General features: G+C 50.3%; 1 protein-coding gene across 1 annotated transcript; it reads left to right on the top strand.

The window, feature by feature from the left end:
• The first annotated feature begins 85 nt into the window (after window positions 1-85).
• Window positions 86-6,715, top strand: TGME49_300980 (hypothetical protein). Its single transcript, XM_018782394.1, has 4 exons — window positions 86-1,302; window positions 2,010-2,572; window positions 3,630-5,251; window positions 6,076-6,715. Exons 3-4 carry the CDS (start codon window positions 5,155-5,157, stop codon window positions 6,459-6,461), a joined length of 483 nt encoding a protein of 160 aa, XP_018637950.1. The 5' UTR covers window positions 86-1,302; window positions 2,010-2,572; window positions 3,630-5,154; the 3' UTR covers window positions 6,462-6,715.
• The last annotated feature ends 15,438 nt before the right edge of the window (window positions 6,716-22,153 follow it).

Below are 22,153 nucleotides of genomic sequence, written 5' to 3'. Positions count from 1 at the left end.
GAAGTTCTCTTTTCTGTGAATTGTGCTGTACTGTTGCATGACCATGCACGACCGACTAAATTAGGTGTGTTGTCGCATTCCACAGGCACCTGAGGTAAGTGCATTCGACCTATGATTTACGTCGGCAGTCTGCAAGTTTCGTAGGGGGACGAAGAGAAGGTTGCTCTCATGCGGCCGTGATGAATAGTTTTGAGGGTGAACGGAAGTAGTAGAAACATGACTAAAATAAAAGTGCTTGAGGTCATCCCCTTCTGAAAGTGTAATTCCACCGCGATGTTATGATGCATGTCGGAGTCTTTGCAGTCACCGCTAGGGCGCGTCCCCTTCAGGCAGTGTCTCATTTTATCTTTTTGCTGGTATTATGAGCTGGCATATCCAAGAGAAGTCTCCCAGGGATAACCGACGGTTACAGTAATACGAATTTGAGGACGTGGCCTACGGGCTGAAGATATAACGTAGCATGGGCAAGCGGGCAACTGTGCTTCTCTCGCCTGCGTCTGTGTAACTCCCAGTGTCCCGATTCAGCCCGGAATGCCTGGGGCACATAACGGCAATAGAACTGGCATCGGGTGGAATATGAGGCAATGCCTGCAGTGCGTGGCTACTGCCTGACACAGAGCAGCGTCCAACTGACGTTGGCTACCGGACCAATCCTTCTAAGGACCCTCGTCTGGTAGCAACAACTGCCCACCTTCGAAACCGTGAAGCTGTCCAGTGAGAGGAGAGAAGCAACTGCCACTGCATTTTGTTTTCGCGGGTCCGTGAGCGCGGGTCATCATGTGGCATGTGGTTTGTGGTCTGCCATGAGCTCTATGTCGGAACACGATTTGAATGTGGTTGTGATCAAATGCAGGAGGTGAGGGCCGCTTACATTCTTCTCTTGGTTTCGTGTGATGTGTGGATGACTATATGCAGTCGAGCGAGAGCCGCTGGGGTACTGCGTCAGATTATGGGTGAGAGACTAGGAAGGTAGATCAGCATGGTTAGTCGGCTACTGCAGTGCGCGGGGGCACAATGTGATATGTGGCTTGTGGTCAGCCATGAGCTAACACCAGCACTGAAATCTGTTTGTCGACAGATGCAGGAGGTGAGGCTCGGCTCTTTTTTTGTGTGAATGAATGGATGCGAGTGAGCGAGAGTCGGGAGGGTCTGTGTCAGAGTGCCAGTGAGAGTGTACCAGGAAAGGTAGGTGAGCATGGTTGTCGGGTCAATGCGCGGAGCCATGATGTAGCTTCTGGCGTGTTGACTGCCTTGATTCATGTCGACACTCTATTGGAATGTGGTTCTGGACAGCTTCTGGACGTGAGGGCCACATTTGCTTTTCCTTTGGTTCTGGCGGTTTTGTGGAGGCTTATATGCCATTGAGCGAGAGCAGAAGTGATGCTGCATCAGAATGCTGGTGACAGCGGAGTAGGAAGGGAGGTAGATGATCATGGTGGGTCGTTTTCTTCAGTGGACAGGGGCATGACGTGGAATCTGGTTTGCGGACTGCCATGAACTTCATGTCAGAACACTGTTGGAATGTGGTTGTGGACAGCTGCAGGAGGTGAGAACCGCATTAGTTTTTCCTTTGATTTTGTCTTTTGTGTGAAGGCCTATATGCAGTGGGGTGCCAGCAGAAGTGTTGCTGCGTCAGAGTGTCGCTGACAGTGGAGCTAAACAAGTGATAAGTGAATTTGGTTGGGCCAAATGCTTCAGTGCACGGGGGCATACCGTGATTGCTGGCTTATCGACTGAGCTCCATGTTCGAACGTTATTGGAGTGTGGTTTTTGTCAAATTCAGGAGGTGAGGTTCGCCTTCATTTTTCCTTTGGTTTTGTCTTTCTGTGAAGTAATACATGCGGCTGACAGAGGCGAAATGGTACTGTGTCAGAGTGCCATTGAGAGTGGAGTAGGAAGAGAGGTGAGCGTGGATGGTCGCGTACTTCCGTGCCCGGAGACATGATGCAGCATCTGACTTGTGGACTGCCGTTATCCATGTCGGAACACCGTTGGAATGTCGTGAACAGATGCAGGAGGTGAGGACCGTGTTTGCTTTTGATTTGGTTTTGCCGGCTGTGGGTAGGACTATGTGCGGTTGAGCGAGCGCCTGAAGGGGATAGGTGAGAATGTCGGGTAGAGCGGAGTTGGAAGGCGGATAGGTAATCATGGCTGGTCGTTCACTTCAGTGCACGGACACGATTTGACTGTGGTTGTGGACAGCTACAGGAGGTGAGAATCTCTTTTGTTTTGGCGTGGCGTGGGTTTTGCCTGCTGTGTGAATGAGTGGATGCGGGTGAGCGAGTGCTTGAAGGGCGCCGTGTCAGAGTGTTGGGCCGAGTGAAATAGGGGATGTAGATGATAATAGTTGGTCGTGTATTTCATTACGCGAGGACGTCAAGGGACGCCTGCTTTGTGGACTGGCAGGGGCTCCATGCCTGAACACCACTGGGATGTGGTTGTGGACAGACGCAGGAGGTGAGGACCGGCTGCCTTTTTATCTGGGTTTTGTCTGTTGTGGATATGCCAATGCCATTGAGCGAGAGAAGAAAAGATGTTGCGTCAGAGTGTCGGCGAGAGTGAAGTTAAAAAGGTAGGTGAATATGGTTGGTCAAATGCTTCAGTGCGCGCAGGCATGATGTAGCATCTGGCTTGTGGACTGCCATGAGCTCCATGTCAAATGTCAGTGGATTGTGGTTGTGGATAGCTGCAAGAGGTGAGGATTACATTTGCTTTTCCTTTGGTTTTGTGTGTTGTGTGGACGATTATATGCGGTTGAGCGGAGCGCCTGAAGGCTGCTGCGTCACAATGTTAGGGCGAACGAAGTAATATGGGTGGAGTGAACACGGCGGGTCGTATTCATTGCACGAGTGCGTTATTTAAAATATCTGGCTTGTGGGCTGGCACGATCCATGTCAGAGCACCATTGGAATGTGGTCGTGAACAGATTCAGGAGGTGAGGACCGTGTTTGCTTTTGATTTGGTTTTGCCGGCTGTGGGGAGGACTATGCGGTTGAGCGAGCGCCTGAAGGGGATAGGTGAGAATGTCGGGTAGAGCGGAGTTGGAAGGCAGATAGGTGATCATGGCTGGTCGTTCACTTCATTGCACGGGTGCATGAGATGGCATCTGATTTTGCGGACTGCCATGCGCTCCATGTCGGAACACGATTTGAATGTAGTTGTGGATAGATGAGGATCTTTATATTTTTGTGTGGGTTTTACCTGCTGTGTCAATGATTGGATGCGGATGAGCGAGAGCTGAAAGAGTGACGGCGAGAGTGGAGTCGGAAAGACAGGTAAACATGGTCGATCGGGTACTTCCGTTCAGGAAGTGCATGATTTCACGCTAGATTTGAGAACGGTCGTGAGCTGTATGCCAGAATACGACCGGAATGTTGTGATATGCCCCTGGAGGTGACGATCGCTTTTGTGTTTCTGTTGGTCTTGCCTTTATATGGAGGACCATATAAAGATACAAGAGACATGGATCGTTGTCTTGGCGTGCTATGGTCTGCAAGTCGTTTTTCTGTTCCGGTCATCATTTGAGTAAATTGCTATTTCGGGGTGTGAGACAGGAGCAGTGGATGGGAGTGTTATGCTGCATCAACACAGATAACGCGTTAGGTGGAACTGTTGTGATAACATTGTAGGTGATGGCAGCGCCTTAGTTCCGCTGCAAGCGGGCGCCACTGGAGATTCAAAGAGTGTCCTCTTCTGAGGTAGGCGTGTGTAGCGGAGTTGCGTACATGCACAGATGATGCACGACTCTAAGAATTTGTTCATCTTTTCCACTTGCGTGTACTCTTTAGATATGTTACCATCGCGGGTTGAAGTAGCCGGATATTGCGTCTGATGTCCTTGAATGCAAAAGAATCTCGCAGTGAATTTGCTTCCATGACATATGCTTTAGCTTGCTGAATGTACAGATACGCAGTATACTCTCACCAGCTGGATCTGCCTAACAGTTTCACTGGAACCTCATGGTCATACGATTGATATTCGGTCCAGGGTGGCTTGCTCGTACGTGTTTTGAATCAACGCGATATACGAGTAACTTCGGGCGAAGGGTCACTGGTGACAACCGCGGGAAATTGACGAATCGACACCTCGTATGGTCTCCCATGGTCGAACTTTCCTCTCCGGGGTCTTCATCATCGTCGCGTGCACATGTAACACTCACTCAATACAGGGATACTGCGCCATTCGTGGCTCCTGCGTAAGGCCTGAATTCGCGCGTTGTGACAAAAGGCCACTCTTAAGTAGTTCGGCCAACTCGAAACTTGCCTGTATCGATTATTCCGCCAATGGCTTATTCACAACTGGGCTGCATGCTGGCAGCTATTTTGGCTGATGGTGATGGCGTGTCACAAGCCCGATTTCTTACGTCAGGTGATGGTTCCCTTCTATCTGTTTTGGTCGTGAAGATAGGTTTCTGTGAAGACGGAAGGCTTGAGCGTCGCCATGTGCGCATTCGTACTTTTAGCACTCCTGAAGAAGATAAGCACAATGCATTCATGATGAGGCACATCCATATGTTAGAACTCGTCTATAAATCTACTGTGTATCCGACGCAAAACCGGCCGCAGCAGGTGATGCACTGAAGTGCTTACCGAGATCCCATGATACTTGCGAATTCGCCCTTTGCTACAGCTGCAACTTGAAAAGAAGATCTGTCTGGTTCTCCTATTCTCTGTCAGCTCGAATTCGAGGATCGGTTCTGTGGTTGCGAAGATGGCCTACTTTGACTCTTTTTACGGAAACGGAACGGCTGCGACCTCGTTGTGTCCAATTGCTATGCATCTGTTGCATGCGAGGATATCAGTTTATATGTGTTGAGAAATGTTCCGCCTTTTGTATTGGCGTAGACAATGAATTCGGTCCAGCTAACATAGAGCTTCTCCAAAGAGTAGTCACTGACTTACAGCAGGAGAGCGAATGATGTGGAATTCAGATGATTGAGGAACAATTCATCGGCTTCGTCGGTCTCGAGAACACTGCCGCCGTTTGTGCCACTACTGATGCAGCTGATTGTCAGCCCTGGTGCCAGCAACTGATGCTTCCACATTGGTATAAACCCAGCGGTCCCCTGGTGAACACCTGGGTATTTGAGGTGTAGAAATCGGCAGTCGTTCTTCGCCCGGCTTGGATCTTTAGTGCGAGAAGGCCCCGTGATCAATGTCGAAGCAAGGTCGTGGATCTGGTACTAGGAATGGTAGAAATTCTATGCCCAAAAGGTACTTCGAATGCCATCTGGCCAATCAACTCTCAGCAAGTAAGAGACAGGACTCGAGCATGTTCCTGTAGTGCATAGTTGCTTTCTCAATAGGAATTGCGTGATTCTCCTCCACACACGCAGATCCGCGTCCTCCACGAGATTAATCACTGACCTCTGTGTCGGCACCCAAGACACCGTGGTTCTGTCTGTCTCACAGCTGGGAAGCGAGGATTGTCTTAATCCGTTGAATAGTGCAACAGCCACACAAAGTACTTCGGATTTGTGTGGAACGGACATGATGTGCCGGGGTGCACTGGCAGTCCTATGCAATTTAGGCGGAGACTCAGGATACAGAAGTACACATAGGCTATTTGTTGCTTAAGCAAACATGACAGTGTCCTGCCAGCAGATTTCCAGCATTGTCAAACACAGTGAACCTAGGCAACGGCACATTTTGTTCGATGTGACAGGTGTACTCTAACTTCAGGAACACGAACTCTACCGCTTGCGCGGCACGACTTCTGAGTTTAACAACTGTTTGCAAGGCCAGCTGTGTAGTAGACGCCTGTGTGAGTGACGAATCCGCACGCTGCTGTGGTGGTTGCACGAATCGTCGAACGGTCCTTGTCGGAGTCGCTGTCACAGGACGGGTATGCCTCGTTAAGGCGATGCATCGCTAGTGCGAACGTGCACACAGGAATGCGAGAGCCCTAAAGAGGGGCAAAATCTCAGGAAGCCACGGCCTGTCCGGAGTGCCACTAATTTGATACAGATAATGATTCTGGATCTACCTTTTCTGCAAGACGACATTGCAAAGGAGAGTGTTAGAGCTCAGTCCTGGAAACACTAGAATAATCTCTGTCACCCTTTTCTTCATTCAGATCTTCAGGTCCATTGCAACTGCACCCCCAAGGTGTCAAACATATCAACCTCAATTTGTTATGTCTTGCTGTGGCTACTTGAGCCTTATGGGAGTGCCTTTACGCGGATCTACAAAGTAGATTTTGACGACTGTTGTTACGCGATTGAGATGAATGTGAGAGAACACATTCGTTTGTGTGACTGGCTTCGACACACTTGTAGACGTCCAAGTTGTTCCACGGTACCTACACGAATGCGGAGCCGAAGAAGCACGGCTCTTGCAGCAACGAAGTGCTCAGTGGTTTTGTGTAGTTACTTTGAGAATGGTTTTGAACATGACCAAACGGTCAGGTATACACGGGCGCTCCAGAGAACTATAAGCAACACATTTTCTGTACGATTCTAAATGCGTCATGCTGTCGACGACGAAACGCAGCTTCTTGCGGTAGGTGATGGGGACGGTTATTCGCCCTGAGAGGGGATGGGGAGTGCTGGTTGATAGTTCTGTCACACTCGGACCTGATTTGTGACACGCTGTGGGCTGAATACGTAGCAAGCATTGCCTTTCATTTGCGAGGGTGTTTTCTTATTCCGCCGTACTCCAGGGCTAATGTTTAACGTCGAAACGAACTGGACGTTATCATGCGTCCACAGGAGTTGTTCCTGTGCTCCTGCGACGTGCGTCAATGCGGAAAAAGTACCGAGAAATTTTCTAAATGGTGAAGATGATCCTGTGTCAAGAGGCCACAGGACTGTTGTTTCACTTGCCGTATGTTGGGTAAATTAAACACATGTCAGCAATCTTCTGAAGTCACCGTTTGCGCAGGTAGGTGGCGTCGCAGTACTATTTATCAGTGTTGCAGTAGAGAAAACTAAATGGGTCTTGCGAGAATGGTCTAGTGTGCACTTTCCGATTGATACGGGAAGCCTGTAAGACCATTTGGGATCTTCTCTATTTACACAACCGTGTACAGTCTTCGTCGACGCACACGGTGCGACATACTGAGGAAGTCTTGCTGGTCAATCAATGTTGCTTATGCGCTGACGCTGTTGTGAAATCCGTCCTAGACTGTAGTATCCTAGTGCCGATAGTCTTTCAGACGGCTTGTGTCTGTTGGATCTCGCCTTTAAAGCACCGACAGCGTACTTACCCATGACAGTTTCGTGCGTGAATTATATTTCGTCAGTGACAATCTTTCTGTGACCGAAGGGCAGCTACTGAGGCACGCTTTCCTTCAGTAGGGGAGCGGTAGAATCGAAAGATCATTTGCAATTTTTGTTGACCCTCGCGGAGGCGCATGCCGTCCCAGAAGGGATGACCTCTCAATGAGGCAAACCGGCGCGTAGGCTACAGGAGAGGATGGGTTTCGACGCTCATTATGGTGACCGCTGCTCGAGATGGCGAGAGTCGATTATGTGGCAAACGAAACGGTTATACTCATCTTAAAGTCGACGCGGCACACGAATTGAGTAACCATCCTTGCTGAATAACATTAGAACGCGACCTTTGAGCTCCCAAAAACTCGAATGTGTTTTTTCTCGTAAGAAAATCGTTTTTTTTGGACGGCTCCACTCATTTTGCTATCTCCCTCTGTACAATGGTTGGAACAGCTTTGTAGCACTTTTTGAGTCACAGAGTTTGAGTTCTTCGTTGTTTTTTTTGTGTTTAGTCTTGTGTCTACGGGAACCATAGTGGTGGCCAAAAGGCTGTTGTAAGGACGCGGGTTTGCCAAGGGTTTGAACCGCCACCAATCTTTGTTGGGAGACAACGCACGGCTTCTGGTGAACCAATGCGACCCGAAATTGATTCGAGAGGAATGAAGCTGAAATGTGGCAGTTGAGTGTCTCAGGCCATCTTTGGCTGTCCAAGTGGAACATTGTTCAGTGTTGTTTACGGCGTCAGCGCTTTTTGTTAAACGGACATAGAGGGAATCCATTGTTTCCCGCTCGGTCCGGTGTCTCAAGGTGAAGAGGGTGAGCAAAAACCGACCTTGGTGCCGCTCACCAATATGCAGAAGTTCCATGCCTTGGAGCAGTAGACCACCATGAAGGCATCTGTTAGCGTTTTCGAGTTCAGTACTCTACATCATACAAAAGCAGGCACTGACAGCCACTCTGTGCAATGCGCTCTCTGATTCAGCTCGTAAGCAGGAACGAAAAGATCCACTTGACCTGGCGCGACAGTGGGCTACTGCGCATTTGCGATAAACGAACAGACGAGTCACATGACCTCATTCGCGGCGACTGATATTTGGCCAAACGGCCACTTGTTTAGGCAGCTGCTTGTGCGTATACTTCTTTCGGTTTTTTCCTGCGACGAACCACAGCAATACCGAATTTGTTACACTCGGCTGACGCACTGGGTACGTTGCCGCAACATAGCCTAACGTAGCGTTGCCTCAGCGAGCTAGTGAACATGACACAGGAAGGTGCCACGATGTATCGTTAACCCTCTCAATATGCTTCAGGAAGTATGTGAAAGTTATTCCGGTCGTACACTGCGGCGATCCGTTGCCTTTGCCGCAACTAGCTTCGCTTTCCCCAACGAGGATGCGTTGCGCCTTAATGATCCTGTCTGACAGGTCAGCGGGAAACAGGGATATATGCGCTCACCCGTTGTACTTGCAGCTGTGATGTCGAACATCCAACTGTAGAAATGGCGGCTGGGGGATATTGTAACTGCACAATGTGTGCTTCGCCGACGAAGATGGAAACTACTTCGTGTTCGACGCTCGTGGTACATAGTGCGTCATTGCGAGGAACCTGTCAACCGTCTGTCCCTAACTTGGAGATTATATAGGTTGTCACAAAGTATTGACCTTGAGTCTTTCCCTTCATGCGTTTGTGAAGGTTGTACGTGACGACTTGGGTTCAGTAACGGCTCACTGATAGATTTCACTGACGGATAAGACTGAATTCCGGCTTTGCGTGGAGCCATCAATTGTTTATGAGCTTTCCTAGGATTGTGGTACTAGTCAACAAGAACGTAGAACCTGACGGGTGTGGTAACGTTAGGCGATGGTAGCTCGCCGTGCGGAAGAGAGGCCGGCTGCAATCTAGAACGACTGGGGGGGCGCGGTCTTCCAATATCCGAGCTAAGGCTTCGGCCCCAAAATACAAAGGGGAACTGTTTGCTCATGCCCAGAGAGCAATCGGATCCACCTCTGACCGGAGAAGCACGAACATTGCACGTTGAACCTGAAGAGGCGGATGCCGATGCTGTGGAGGTGAAATGGCATTTTCGGGTTGCGACATAGAAAGAGGTAACAATAACTGGTACCGGAGCTCAGGTAGATGACACCAAGCATAGTGTAAGAAGGGCACCTAGCCATGTAATTTGACGCCCCGACGTCAATGGATTTTTTTTTCAATCTCTTTCGCAGGAGATCCCAGCAAATCACGTCCCGATGAACGGATTGCCTAGAGAGTCTGTCAAAGGAGAGCTTGATTGTGTATATTTTTGGTTTCCAGAGGAATGTGTCCGTCATAATTACATCAGGACATCCTGATCGTAATTGCATAATGCAGCCGAACATTTTCGCCCGTGTAGTAGTTATAAATGCATCACGGTGTCCCGCCATCTCCACTCCAATCCCTCCTTCGCTGTAGTAGAAACGATCATATGCCGTCTTGCGTTCACGAACTGGTATTTCTTGCTTCTGTAGCAAGTAAGCTTTTCTTGCTGTTAAGAACAAATTGATCCCTCACCAAACTCAAGGCTGGAGCACTGCAGTACCACAAAGTCATATCGTGTCTTCAGTGCGTAGCCGCATGCATCGCAGTGTACGAACTGGTCAACACACTGAATGAGCAGGGCCTGGCCGATTTTCAATTAGGCAGACGACTCTATCACGAAACACAGAGCCTCGACAATGTAGACTGATTAGCATGCTCTGTAGAACTCACCAGATGATGTGGGCCTTGTTGGCATCGGAACGCGACGGCAGTGGATGTTGTTTACGTGAGTTCTGTGTGAGCGTTTAGATGTGCGAGCACAACACAAGAATTCTCTACGGGGTTGGATAAGATACTTGCGCTTTGACACAGCCTGAACGCATGTGACACTTTGACATTCACTTGATGGTCGGAAGATTGTCAATCATTTGTCTCGGAGCGTCACCGTGCTTGCAACGAATTGCTTGGGGTTACATCTTAGGGTTGCACGATTTCTCTTGATCGGTGCAGGCCGTGAGCGAAGCATGCTGACATGGAGCGATCCCAGCTACTGGTTGATTTCACCATTTACCGACATGCCGGAGAACACAACAAAATGCCAAATAAGACAAATTTGTTTTCTGTTAACTCTTCATATACAATCAGGGAGTAAGCACTGAGACCGTACACACGACTAGCAACATCTTAGCCCGACAAACTACACCACCTGCGCGACTGGATGTCACCTACTGGTCAGTGAAATCAGAGCGGCCTTTTCCCGTGTGTACGCTGGCAGATTGTAAGTCCTTGTCATCTGCGGACCTGTGCCACGCCTATTCTGCAGAGCCCTTCTATTTCGGTACAGGTATAGTGTCAAAGCGTGTTCTGTAGCGCCGAGGCTGCTTTGGCTATGTTTGTTCTGCGTTTGCTCTCATGTGAATGTCTTGTTGTCTACCGTGAAATGTTGTGATTAGGCTGTACGAAGCGGTTGGTTCTAACGCACTATTACGGTGAAGAGATGGCCTCAGTTATGAAGCTGCGAGCTAGCCAATGTTAACGGGTCGCAGCGTTCACGTAGAATCCTGTGAGCTCCTTTGTTCACTCTATTCATGGGTGATTCCACGCGAGAATACAATTTGCGTACCCGAAGATTGTACGCGGAGGTTTGAGATACTCCACCGAAACCAGATAAATGATAAACTTAGAAATGCATGTCTCTTGGTAGCCAGACAATAGATGGTTATATATTACATTGCCTCCAGAGTACCTTCTGCTGTCGCATTTTGCTTCTGTGATAATAAATGAATCGCTGCGGTTTTTGGAATTATCATTTTGCGTGTCTTTTTTCCCTCCGTGGCACTAAGGGTGTAAGCGTTGTTTGTCGATTGCCGACATGCATATGAGATTCTCTTTGACGTAGACTGGCCTGCCTGGTCACCTTCGCATGTCGCGTGTATCAATACGAGCTTGTGACGTATGCTGCGAGCTAACGTTTTTTGTTCAGCTGGTAAGGCGGCGCAAAAGCGTGTCACCTCAGCAAGGCTTTGTAGAACTGATAGAATTCACTGACGTGGGTGCATTCGAAAACGAAACCTCCGTTTTTTTCTTTCCGGCCGGGCTGTTGTTATTGACAAGTTTGTGTACTCTGCTTAGGTTAAGCTCATACGCTCCTTGTGTACACATCGTGGTGGTGCCGAATCATCCATTATGCCTCCCACATTTTTTCCTATTTTTCGGATGCTACATAGAAACCGGCCTTCTTACCATTAGCTGCACTGGCCGGTTTGGCATACCACACGGTGCAACAGCACGCGTTGCTGCTTTTCCCTCTTGCTCGTCCCATTGCTCAACAGAACACCTGCTGCTTTTACTGTCCGCCTCTTTAGGCAGTGAGTAACCAGCCGCTGTCTCGTGAATTAGAGAACACGCAATGACATTTGACTGTGATATTTTGCCGAGGAACAGTGTTGATCGGGGAGTGTGGACCGCATGCTACAAGTAGCAGAAATGCTGAAGAAACGGTGGGAGGAATACTGCAGGTAGTGGTGTCGGCATAAATGACATGAAAAACAACAGGAGGATTAGCCTGGACGTTTTAGGGCGGAGTGCGCTCCAGTTCAGCAGTCGCGTGACGTGCTGAAATAGCGACACGCTGACGCAACTGAATCTTCGCGAACAAAGTCTCTTTTCTAGGCTCTCTCTTTGTTGTATTGCACACAGACGGCGTTGTGGTTTTCAGCATCGTTCCAACGTCGGGTTGAGACGCGAACGGGTCTGACGTTTTGCCTCTGCTACTTACCATCAGTTGTCTAGAAGCATGTGTCACCATCTGTTTGAATCTAGTGTTACATCCACATTTTCTCTTTGTGCGTCCCCGAGATGCAGCGATATTTTGTGTTCGCTCTACACAGATGCTCTGAGATTCCACACGCAGCTTTGTGCGTCGGTTGGTGTCGTCACTCTTGTTTTCCAGACGGTATGTTTCGTTGGCCAGCATGCGGTACAAGAACGGCACACTTCTGTATAAAAAAGTCGTGGTAATACGGTACTCTGTAGTGCTGCTGATTGCGTTTGTCCGCAGATGGTAGGTGGTACACGTGTGCGTTACGTGGGTCCCAGTCTCACGCTGTTATGGCTACGTACACGAATGGAAGTGAAGAGCGCATCGAGTCTGCGATTGCGATAGGGGAGACAGAGACCAGAAATGTTCCCGTATGGCAGTGCGCTGACTGGCGTCCATTTCAGGTGGACAGAACTGGCGGGAGATGCCTGCCAAGCGACCAATGTAGAAAAACCATGAAACGGTTGTGCTTGCACATGGATATGGGCGCTATTGTCGAAAAACCATTGAATTCGAGGTACTTACGGTAGAGGATTGTTTTCACATTTTCAGGTCGGAAGACATGTGTTGATTTCCTAATCACCCTTTGAGAAATCGTTCTTGTTGCACATTTAATACGGTGTCCCCTAAGGTGGTCCCTCCTCTGCATGTGGCTCAGGTGGGACTTTTCTTTGATGTACCGATTTCGTGGGCGTCCCAGGTAGCGAATCGGCAATGTCTACTTTCTTCGTTATGCACCCGCAATATAGTGTCCGGATGTGTGATGTGCTTAGCGATGCTTGATGTAGGAATCAGTCCACTTTTCTCGAGAAATTGCTCTGTGTGCTGTTTGAACTGGTATAATCCTAGGGGCATCCCGCACAGCCACTAGCAATTGATTGAAAGAGCAAAAGTAATGTTTTTAATGAATCTCTCAATTGGTACTGCATGCCTTGCTGACCGCACATTTCTCGGTGACTTACCCTTTCCTTGACGTCGCAGCTGGGTTCGTGACACGAGTGGTTTTGAATTTGAATAAATGTCTTGGTGACACCATTCATGACTTAGTTTGACAGAGGTTGCTTCAGCGGTCAAACAAAGCCCATGAACGTATTTCGGTGGGGGGTTGTCTTATTGCAAATGACAACAAAGAGATTGTCCTTTTCTCGTATGTCAACCGGCTCAGATGTTTATGGTACGATCTCTCCTACCCAGCATTGACCTAGGGCATACCACCGATGTTCTGTTCACAAGCGCAGTTCGTTCATCGAATCCTTATTTTCATCGTACAGATGCTGGTCCGGCAGATACTCAACACCAGTCACGGTGTAGAGGGTTTTCTAGTGGAGGGCAAGTGTTTAGCAACAGAGGCAATAAAAGAATCAAAGTGACTCGGAGAAAAGCCTTTCTATGTACAGTGCAGCCTCGAGCTGGTCTGTGAACCGTCTCCGAGTGAGAACAGTTCTTTCATGAGCTATGCGCCGTAGTCGGGTGTTGCGTGATTTTACCGGCTGCCAGCGTGCACTGTTCCGCATATATGCTGAGCATCTACTTCAAGAATACTGCTGGGTTCAGTAAATGAGTGGGGCTGCCGCCGTCTGCACAGTATGTTGCCATACTGCAGGCGCTCGCTCATGTTATCTAGGGCGACTCTCAAGGCGCCGCTGCGACTCCGACATGATCTGTTGATGAGGATACAACGAGGGTTGTAGCCAATAGTCACGGATCTGCCGCGCATTCCCCATAGCAGTTGTGCACTGTGCATACACAAACCCGTGTTTAGTGTCTGATTCGACGTCAGCTTTTTTGCCGCGCACGCCACAACTTTTTAACGCTGATTTATCTGGGAAATTAGCGTGAAAAACCCTTATATCTTAGTGTCAACTTGGATGCATAGGTGGACATGATCAATCTTCGAAAGGCTTGTACCTTCTTAACTCTTCAGTCTAAGTCCACACTCTGCGCACACCGGTCCGTTCTACATCAGATGGTAAGAACTGAGTTCACGAACGGAACACGCAACGTCGTGAATAAGATGGACTGGTTGAGATGTGGTGGGCTGATGCTGGCCAAGGGAATTGTCTTGTACCAAGGGGACGAGTACAGTTCTATGGAGAGGGCCATTGCGAAAGAAAATCCTAGATACTGCTGCAGAATTGTGGTCACAGGGTCGAGGAAATGCGGTATGGAGTTACTGAACCTGTTTACTGCGCAACACAGAAAATACATATCGCTCCGTGTACTTCATGGTGGCAGGCTTCTGCGGCGGGACTCTGCACTCGCCAGTCTCCGCCGCCATGTATCAGTCGTATGAGCCATTGGGTTACTGGAGATTAAGAACTATAATAATCTTAGTCCTTCAAGGCAGCGACCCCCAATGTATAATCACAGATCCAGATTTTCGATACAGGCGGATGCTGCTATTGGATAACCGCTTTTGCGGGCCAGGCTGAGATGTGCACCCTCAGAAAAAAACACGACTCTAGGGATGCGAACGACCAGAAAGCTTCCGCAGTCTGGATGCCCAATTTCCAGCACATTACTCTGCAAAAGAGGCGTCACCCGTGTATCTATCTTGCACGGAATTTGATCTCAAAGTATAACACGGACTATTGCCTGCTTTCTATGCATACACTGTCGAGTACCAGCCCACTTGCCATGGAATAATCTCAACGGCATGGAAGTGCTTGTCACGTCGGCACTACGGTGTGGATGCTCATTAGATTCCACTGAAAATATACCGCCTGTCACCGCTATCATGTCAACATCGTCGAACAGAAGCTTGCCATTTTTCTGTATTTGTCGCGGTGTGTCAGACTCACCTCACATTTCTATGTCACGTGCTTCTTATGCTTCGTGCCTATCTCAGCATGTAAGTGCATGCATACAAAAATCGCCGCTACGTCATATATTTTCCGATTGGACATGGATTGATTGCCTGTCGCGTCCGCGCTATATGGTCTTGGTGCCGTTTGGTCTCCAGCGATAGTATACCGCCAGTCAGTGCTTTCATATCAAGGACGTCATCGAACAAATCAGAACTTTTTCCTGCCTGTGGCCCGATTTGTCAGACTCACCTCACATCCCTATGTCACGTGCTTCTTGTGCTTTGTGTGTATTTCACAGAGGGTAGGAGCACGCAGCCACAAGATGCTGCTAAGGCATATATAGCGATAGGAAGTGGAATGAGTGCCTGTCGCATCTACGCTATATGGTGTTGTTGCCGACTGGTCTCCAGCGATAGTATACCGTCAGTCGGTGTTTTCATGTCAAGGACGTCCTCGATAAAAATAGAGCTTTTTTCCTGCCTGTGGCCCGATCTGTCAGACTCACCTCACATTCCTATGTCATGTGCTTCTTATGCTTTGTGCTTATTTCACAGATGGTAGGTGCACGCAGCCAGCAGACGCCGCTAAGGCATATATAGCGATTGGAAATGGAATGAATGCCTGTCGCATCCGCGCTATACGGTCTTGGTGCCGTTTGGTCTCCAGCGATAGTATACCGCCAGTCAGTGCTTTCATATCAAGGACGTCATCGAACAAATCAGAACTTTTTCCTGCCTGTGGCCCGATTTGTCAGACTCACCTCACATCCCTATGTCACGTGCTTCTTGTGCTTTGTGTGTATTTCACAGAGGGTAGGAGCATGCAGCCACAAGATGTTGCTAAGGCATATATAGCGATAGGAAGTGGAATGAATGCCTGTCGCATCTGTGCTATATGATGTTGTTGCCGACTGGTCTCCACCGATAGTATACCGTCAGTCAGTGTTTTCATGTCAAGGACGTCCTCGATAAAAATAGAGCTTTCTTCCTGCCTGTGGCCCGATCTGTCAGACTCACCTCACATTCCTATGTCACGTGCTTCTTGCCTCGGTCACAGAAGGTAAGCGCATCAGCCACAGACTGCCGCTAGGCTAGCTGTATACTCATTTTCTCTAATTCCCTCAATTCAGCGGCCAAACACCGTGACGCCAAGAAGTGAGGTTTCGTTTCGGCAGACGTGCTCGCCGTTGTCTGTCGACAACGCGGAAACGCTGCATTTGTCGACCGTCCTGGAAACAGCTCGCACTGTGCGTGCGTGATTGCCGAATGTAACAAGGGACGTGGTGACCGAGTCAGCTGTTGCACAGCCTCTGAACCCAAAGGCCTGACGCTCACCGAAATCTTGTACCACCAGCGGCGATCTTCTTCGTGAGTGGGCGGCGCTCGCAGCGGTTTTCTCTGTCCTAGCGGGAGCTAACATGTCCTATCGAGGCGCAGCGTTCTGTTTGAGCGACTGGCCCGAATAGACTCCGTGTGTTGTTGGGACAAACACAGTGTGCACTGTTTTTGTTGTGACTGAGAGCTGCACTGCCACTCACGCTTGCGTGTGCGGGAGATGAGTGCAACCTCCTTGGTCCCCGCCGTCACACGGTGTAGTCCTGAACGGGCAGTCCGCGCGTGAGTCGATGCACCCCCGTTGTCGGCCGGAGAAAACGCCATCAAAGGCTCCACGAAAAGGACGTGCTGCAAAGTCCTTCAAGACCCACCGATTATATTACAGGCGAAGATCCCTCGGCGGATTGTCAGGTGGGGTCTGACGCAAACTTATACTACGGTGCACATACTGCAGGAGATGAAGGCAATGTGTTGAGGCGTTTCCGACCCGCGTCAGCGGGGCTGTGAGTCCGGCCCGGCACGTGCGATAATGTGTGCTCGACTCGCAGATTCTACTGAACTCGTTCACGAGGGTACGAGGTGATGCTTGTGCCGGCGCCGCGCGTTTTGGCATGGTATGGATGCCTGTTTTTTTTGCAGGAACGGGCGATATGCGCTTCACGGTTACTTCCCACTGCTTTTACGGTATGGTTGCCCATATGCAGGCACGGAAAGTAGGCGAGGATCACAGGCTGTGTTTTGTTGGTAAACTCGAACAACACTCCATGCAGGGGTTACGAGTGATGGAGCCTTCGCGATGAGGTGTCTCCGACTTGCGCGAAAGGGACTGTGTCCACTCGAGCACGCATGATAACCTTTGGCCGGGCGTTGTATCTGATGTCACATGATCAGAATCATGTGACATGCTGTGTGTCGCTGCGCCACACGTTTTGGTGAGCTATTGGTGTCAGTGTATATAGAGGGACACATGAAGCTTGCGTACTTCCTTCTGAATCGCAGGCGACTTTGCGGTATGACCGGGAATGTCCAGGCACCGAAAGTGCGCAATCAGGAACAACAGCATTTTTGAAATTCGACGCTGAAACCACTATGAAGAGACTACATTCATTGGAGACACTATCCGCGATATCGGGGGTATCCAGCACGAGGACAATGCTTTGCTACAGTCAGATCCGGTTGCTGTCGGTCGCGAATATATGCATGTGCTGGGTATGGCGGAGACATTCGTGTCGGACAAGAGTTACTGTTAGCGTGTTCATGCAGGATCAGGTCAGACGTGGTCGGCACTGTGATATTACCTAGTGGTGTGTTTGGGCCTGGTCGCTGCTGCACAGGAGAACGCGAGAGACGACGAACGGGCGTGTTTTGTGTTTCGACGCGGATGTCAGACCATGCAGAGACTACTGGTGGTGGAGGCGACGCAATGATGGGTGTCCGGCTTGTGTGAGAGAAACTGCGTCCGCGCCTGCAAATACGCCAACTTTTTCTCGAACCAGAGGTGCGACTGAGTTCGTTCTCGAATCTGCGACTTGCTGCATTTGACGGCGCCACACGGTTGGGTATGTTATGACAGTCTGCGTGTATACGCATAGGACCTGGTTGGGAGTGGTTGACTGTTGTCATTGACTAGTTGTTGTGTGGCGTGTTTACTCCTGTGTAGAAGCCGGAAGTACGAGAGAAGGAACAGGAATGTTTCTTGGTTGGAGGCAATTATCGCACCATGTAGTGACCACGGGAAGTGGAGTCTCCGCGATAGAACGTTTTCGGCTGGCGTCAGGGGCAGTGTGTGTCCAGGGTGGGGACGCACACAAGTGCTCGTTAGATTCGGAGATCGGCTCGTTGTCGGTCGCGAGCGTATGCTTTGTGCTGCGTCTGGCGGCGACATTCGTGTCGGACAAGAGTTACTGTTAGCGTGTTCATGCAGGATCGGGTCAGACGTGGTCGGCGGTGTGACATTACCTAGTGGTGTGTTTGGGCCTGGTCGCTGCTGTACAGGAGAAGAAGGTGAGAGATGACGAACGGGCGTGTTTTGTGTTTCGACGCGGATGTCAGTCCATGCAGAGACTACTGGTGGTGGAGGCGACGCAATGATGGGTTTCCGGCTTGTGTGAGAGAAACTGCGTCCGCGCCTGCAAATACGCCAACTTTTTCTCGAACCAGAGGTGCGACTGAGTTCGTTCTCGAATCTGCGACTTGCTGCATTTGACGGCGCCACACGGTTGGGTATGTTATGACAGTCTGCGTGTATACACATAGGACCTGGTGGAGAGTGGTTGACTGTTGTCATTGACTAGTTGTTGTGTGGCGTGTTTACTCCTGTGTAGAAGCCGGAAGTACGAGAGAAGGAACAGGAATGTTTCTTGGTTGGAGGCAATTATCGCACCATGTAGTGACCACGGGAAGTGGAGTCTCCGCGATAGAATGTTTTCGGCTGGCGTCAGGGGCAGTGTGTGTCCAGGGTGGGGGCAGACACGAGCGCTCGTTAGATTCGGAGATTGGCTGGTTGTCGGTCGCGAGCGTATGCTTTGTGCTGCGTCGGGCGGCGACATTCGTGTAGGACAAGAGTTACTGTTAGCGTGTTCATGCAGGATCGGGTCAGACGTGGTCGGCGGTGTGACATTACCTAGTGGTGTGTTTGGGCCTGGTCGCTGCTGCACAGGAGAAGGTGAGAGATGACGAAGGGGCGTGTTTTGTGTTTCGACGCGGATGTCAGTCCATGCAGAGACTACTGGTGGTGGAGGCGACGCAATGATGGGTTTCCGGCTTGTGTGAGAGAAACTGCGTCCGCGCCTGCAAACACGCCAACTTTTTCTCGAACCAGAGGTGTGACTGAGTTCGTTCTCGAATCTGCGACTTGCTGCATTTGACGGCGCCACACGGTTGGGTATGTTATGACAGTCTGCGTGTATACACATAGGACCTGGTGGGGAGTGGTTGACTGTTGTCATTGACTAGTTGTTGTGTGGCGTGTTTACTCCTGTGTAGAAGCCGGAAGTACGAGAGAAGGAACAGGAATGTTTCTTGGTTGGAGGCAATTATCGCACCATGTAGTGACCACGGGAAGTGGAGTCTCCGCGATAGAACGTTTTCGGCTGGCGTCAGGGGCAGTGTGTGTCCAGGGTGGGGACGCACACGAATGTTCGTTAGATTCGGAGATTGGCTCGTTGTCGGTCGCGAGCGTATGCTTTGTGCTGCGTCTGGCGGCGACATTCGTGTCGGACAAGAGTTACTGTTAGCGTGTTCATGCAGGATCGGGTCAGACGTGGTCGGCGGTGTGACATTACCTAGTGGTGTGTTTGGGCCTGGTCGCTGCTGTACAGGAGAAGAAGGTGAGAGATGACGAAGGGGCGTGTTTTGTGTTTCGACGCGGATGTCAGTCCATGCAGAGACTACTGGTGGTGGAGGCGACGCAATGATGGGTTTCCGGCTTGTGTGAGAGAAACTGCGTCCGCGCCTGCAAATACGCCAACTTTTTCTCGAACCAGAGGTGTGACTGAGTTCGTTCTCGAATCTGCGACTTGCTGCATATGACGGTGCCACACGGTTGGGTATGTTATGACAGTCTGCGTGTATACACATAGGACCTGGTGGGGAGTGGTTGACCGTTGTCATTGACTAGTTGTTGTGTGGCGTGTTTACTCCTGTGTAGAAGCCGGAAGTACGAGAGAAGGAACAGGAATGTTTCTTGGTTGGAGGCAATTATCGCACCATGTAGTGACCACGGGAAGTGGAGTCTCCGCGATAGAACGTTTTCGGCTGGCGTCAGGGGCAGTGTGTGTCCAGGGTGGGGACGCACACGAGTGCTCGTTAGATTCGGAGATCGGCTCGTTGTCGGTCGCGAGCGTATGCTTTGTGCTGCGTCGGGCGGCGACATTCGTGTAGGACAAGAGTTACTGTTAGCGTGTTCATGCAGGATCGGGTCAGACGTGGTCGGCGGTGTGACATTACCTAGTGGTGTGTTTGGGCCTGGTCGCTGCTGCACAGGAGCCGGTAAGAGATGACGAAGGGGCGTGTTTTGTGTTTCGACGCGGATGTCAGTCCATGCAGAGACTACTGGTGGTGGAGGCGACGCAATGATGGGTTTCCGGCTTGTGTGAGAGAAACTGCGTCCGCGCCTGCAAATACGCCAACTTTTTCTCGAACCAGAGGTGCGACTGAGTTCGTTCTCGAATCTGCGACTTGCTGCATTTGACGGCGCCACACGGTTGGGTATGTTATGACAGTCTGCGTGTATACACATAGGACCTGGTGGAGAGTGGTTGACTGTTGTCATTGACTAGTTGTTGTGTGGCGTGTTTACTCCTGTGTAGAAGCCGGAAGTACGAGAGAAGGAACAGGAATGTTTCTTGGTTGGAGGCAATTATCGCACCATGTAGTGACCACGGGAAGTGGAGTCTCCGTGATAGAATGTTTTCGGCTGGCGTCAGGGGCAGTGTGTGTCCAGGGTGGGGACGCACACGAATGCGCGTTATGTTTGTAGATCGGCTCGCTCTCAATCGAGATGTGTTACAGAGTGCTCTGTGTGACGTCGTGAATGCGTATGATAAGGGTGAGAGAGTCTGCGTGTATGTCGAGGACCGGGCGAGACGTTGTCGACTGAGCATCATTTTCAGCTTCTTATGTGGCAATGGTGCGCGTGGTCAGACCCCGAAGGTAGGCACAGACGAGCGGGTGTGTTTGTGAGCTTCGACGCAATAATCATTTCATGTGAAGACCTCAGGTAGCGGAGGATGCGCGACGATGTGTTTTCGGCTTGTGTCAGAGAGACTGTCCGCTCCTGTGAATACGATAACCTCTTCTCGAGCCGGTTGTTTAGTTGTATTCGGTCCAGAATATATGACGTGCTGCGTGTAGCGGCGCCATGCCGTTCGGGAGGGTGTGGCAGTCTGTTTGTACATCAGGACCGAAGGAGACGTCGAGTGTGTGTCACTGACGAGTGGTGTTGAACTCCTGTTGTGCATGCCCAGGTGCCGGCCGTAAGCGGAGACGAGTGGGTGTGCTTTGTGCTTCGACACAAACAACGTACGATGTAGAGACTACTGATGATAGAACCATCGCGGTGAGATGATTTCGGATGAGGCATTGGACGTCCGATATGAGGAAATAGAGTCAACACTGCCGGAGTCGGAGATCAGGTGGCACCCGGTTACAATTGCAGACGATCTGCTGGGCGTGGCGGCTCAAATGCCTGTTTCAGGAGGGTATGTCAATCTGTGTGTAGATACAGGAACGGGTATTATTTGCTCCCCTGAGTGTTATTCACAGGTGCTTCTGCGGTACGGGTGTGCATGTGCAGGCGCAGAGAGTAAGGGAGGAAGAAGCAGCGAGATCTGGGCGAGCTGAGCGTTGGTACGCGCCTGTCCACAGGGCGGCAGATATATCGGCGAGAGTAGGTTGGCTCTCCATGGTTTCAGCTGCGGGCGTGGGTCGTCATTAAGGGCCTGTGAATTGCCAGTTGCTTGTTAAAGGTGAGGAAGGAAGCTGATGGGAGGTTGAAATGAAGGATGGTGGAGCCGCGATGAGTTGCAGGTCCGCCACCTTGGTACTATATTCATATTGGAAAACAAGCGTTTTTTGCACGTTTAAGCGAAGCTTCAGGTTTCTATTCAGAATATGTTCGATATGCGGTGTGTTGTTTCTCCGTGTTAGTGATGGCAATCCGTCAATGGAAAAAATACAGAACCACAGCTAGTCCTAGCGGCGGTCAGCGGGTTTGGACGGAGAGCGTGCAAGTCGTGGGCTTTGGATCGTAGCCAATGCATGGTTTAGAGCGAGGCAGAGTACCACAGCCGCTGAGCGGAACTCGTTGATGTGGCTGTCGTCCCTTGGCTGCTTGTGTGTCGGAGGTCGACTGGCCTTGACGCCAAGCCACAAGCAGGTAGAGTATGATTCCGGGAAGGGTTAAAACTGCATGTTCTAATGTGCAGAAGGCAACGTGATTCTGGGAGGGTACGGCGCACTG

The sequence above is a fragment of the Toxoplasma gondii genome, chromosome IV, assembly GCF_000006565.2.
Source record: "Toxoplasma gondii ME49 chromosome IV, whole genome shotgun sequence".
NCBI classification, from domain to species: domain Eukaryota; phylum Apicomplexa; class Conoidasida; order Eucoccidiorida; family Sarcocystidae; genus Toxoplasma; species Toxoplasma gondii.
The sequence above is the reverse complement of the archived record's forward strand: the minus strand, read 5'-3'. Positions and strand labels throughout refer to the sequence as shown.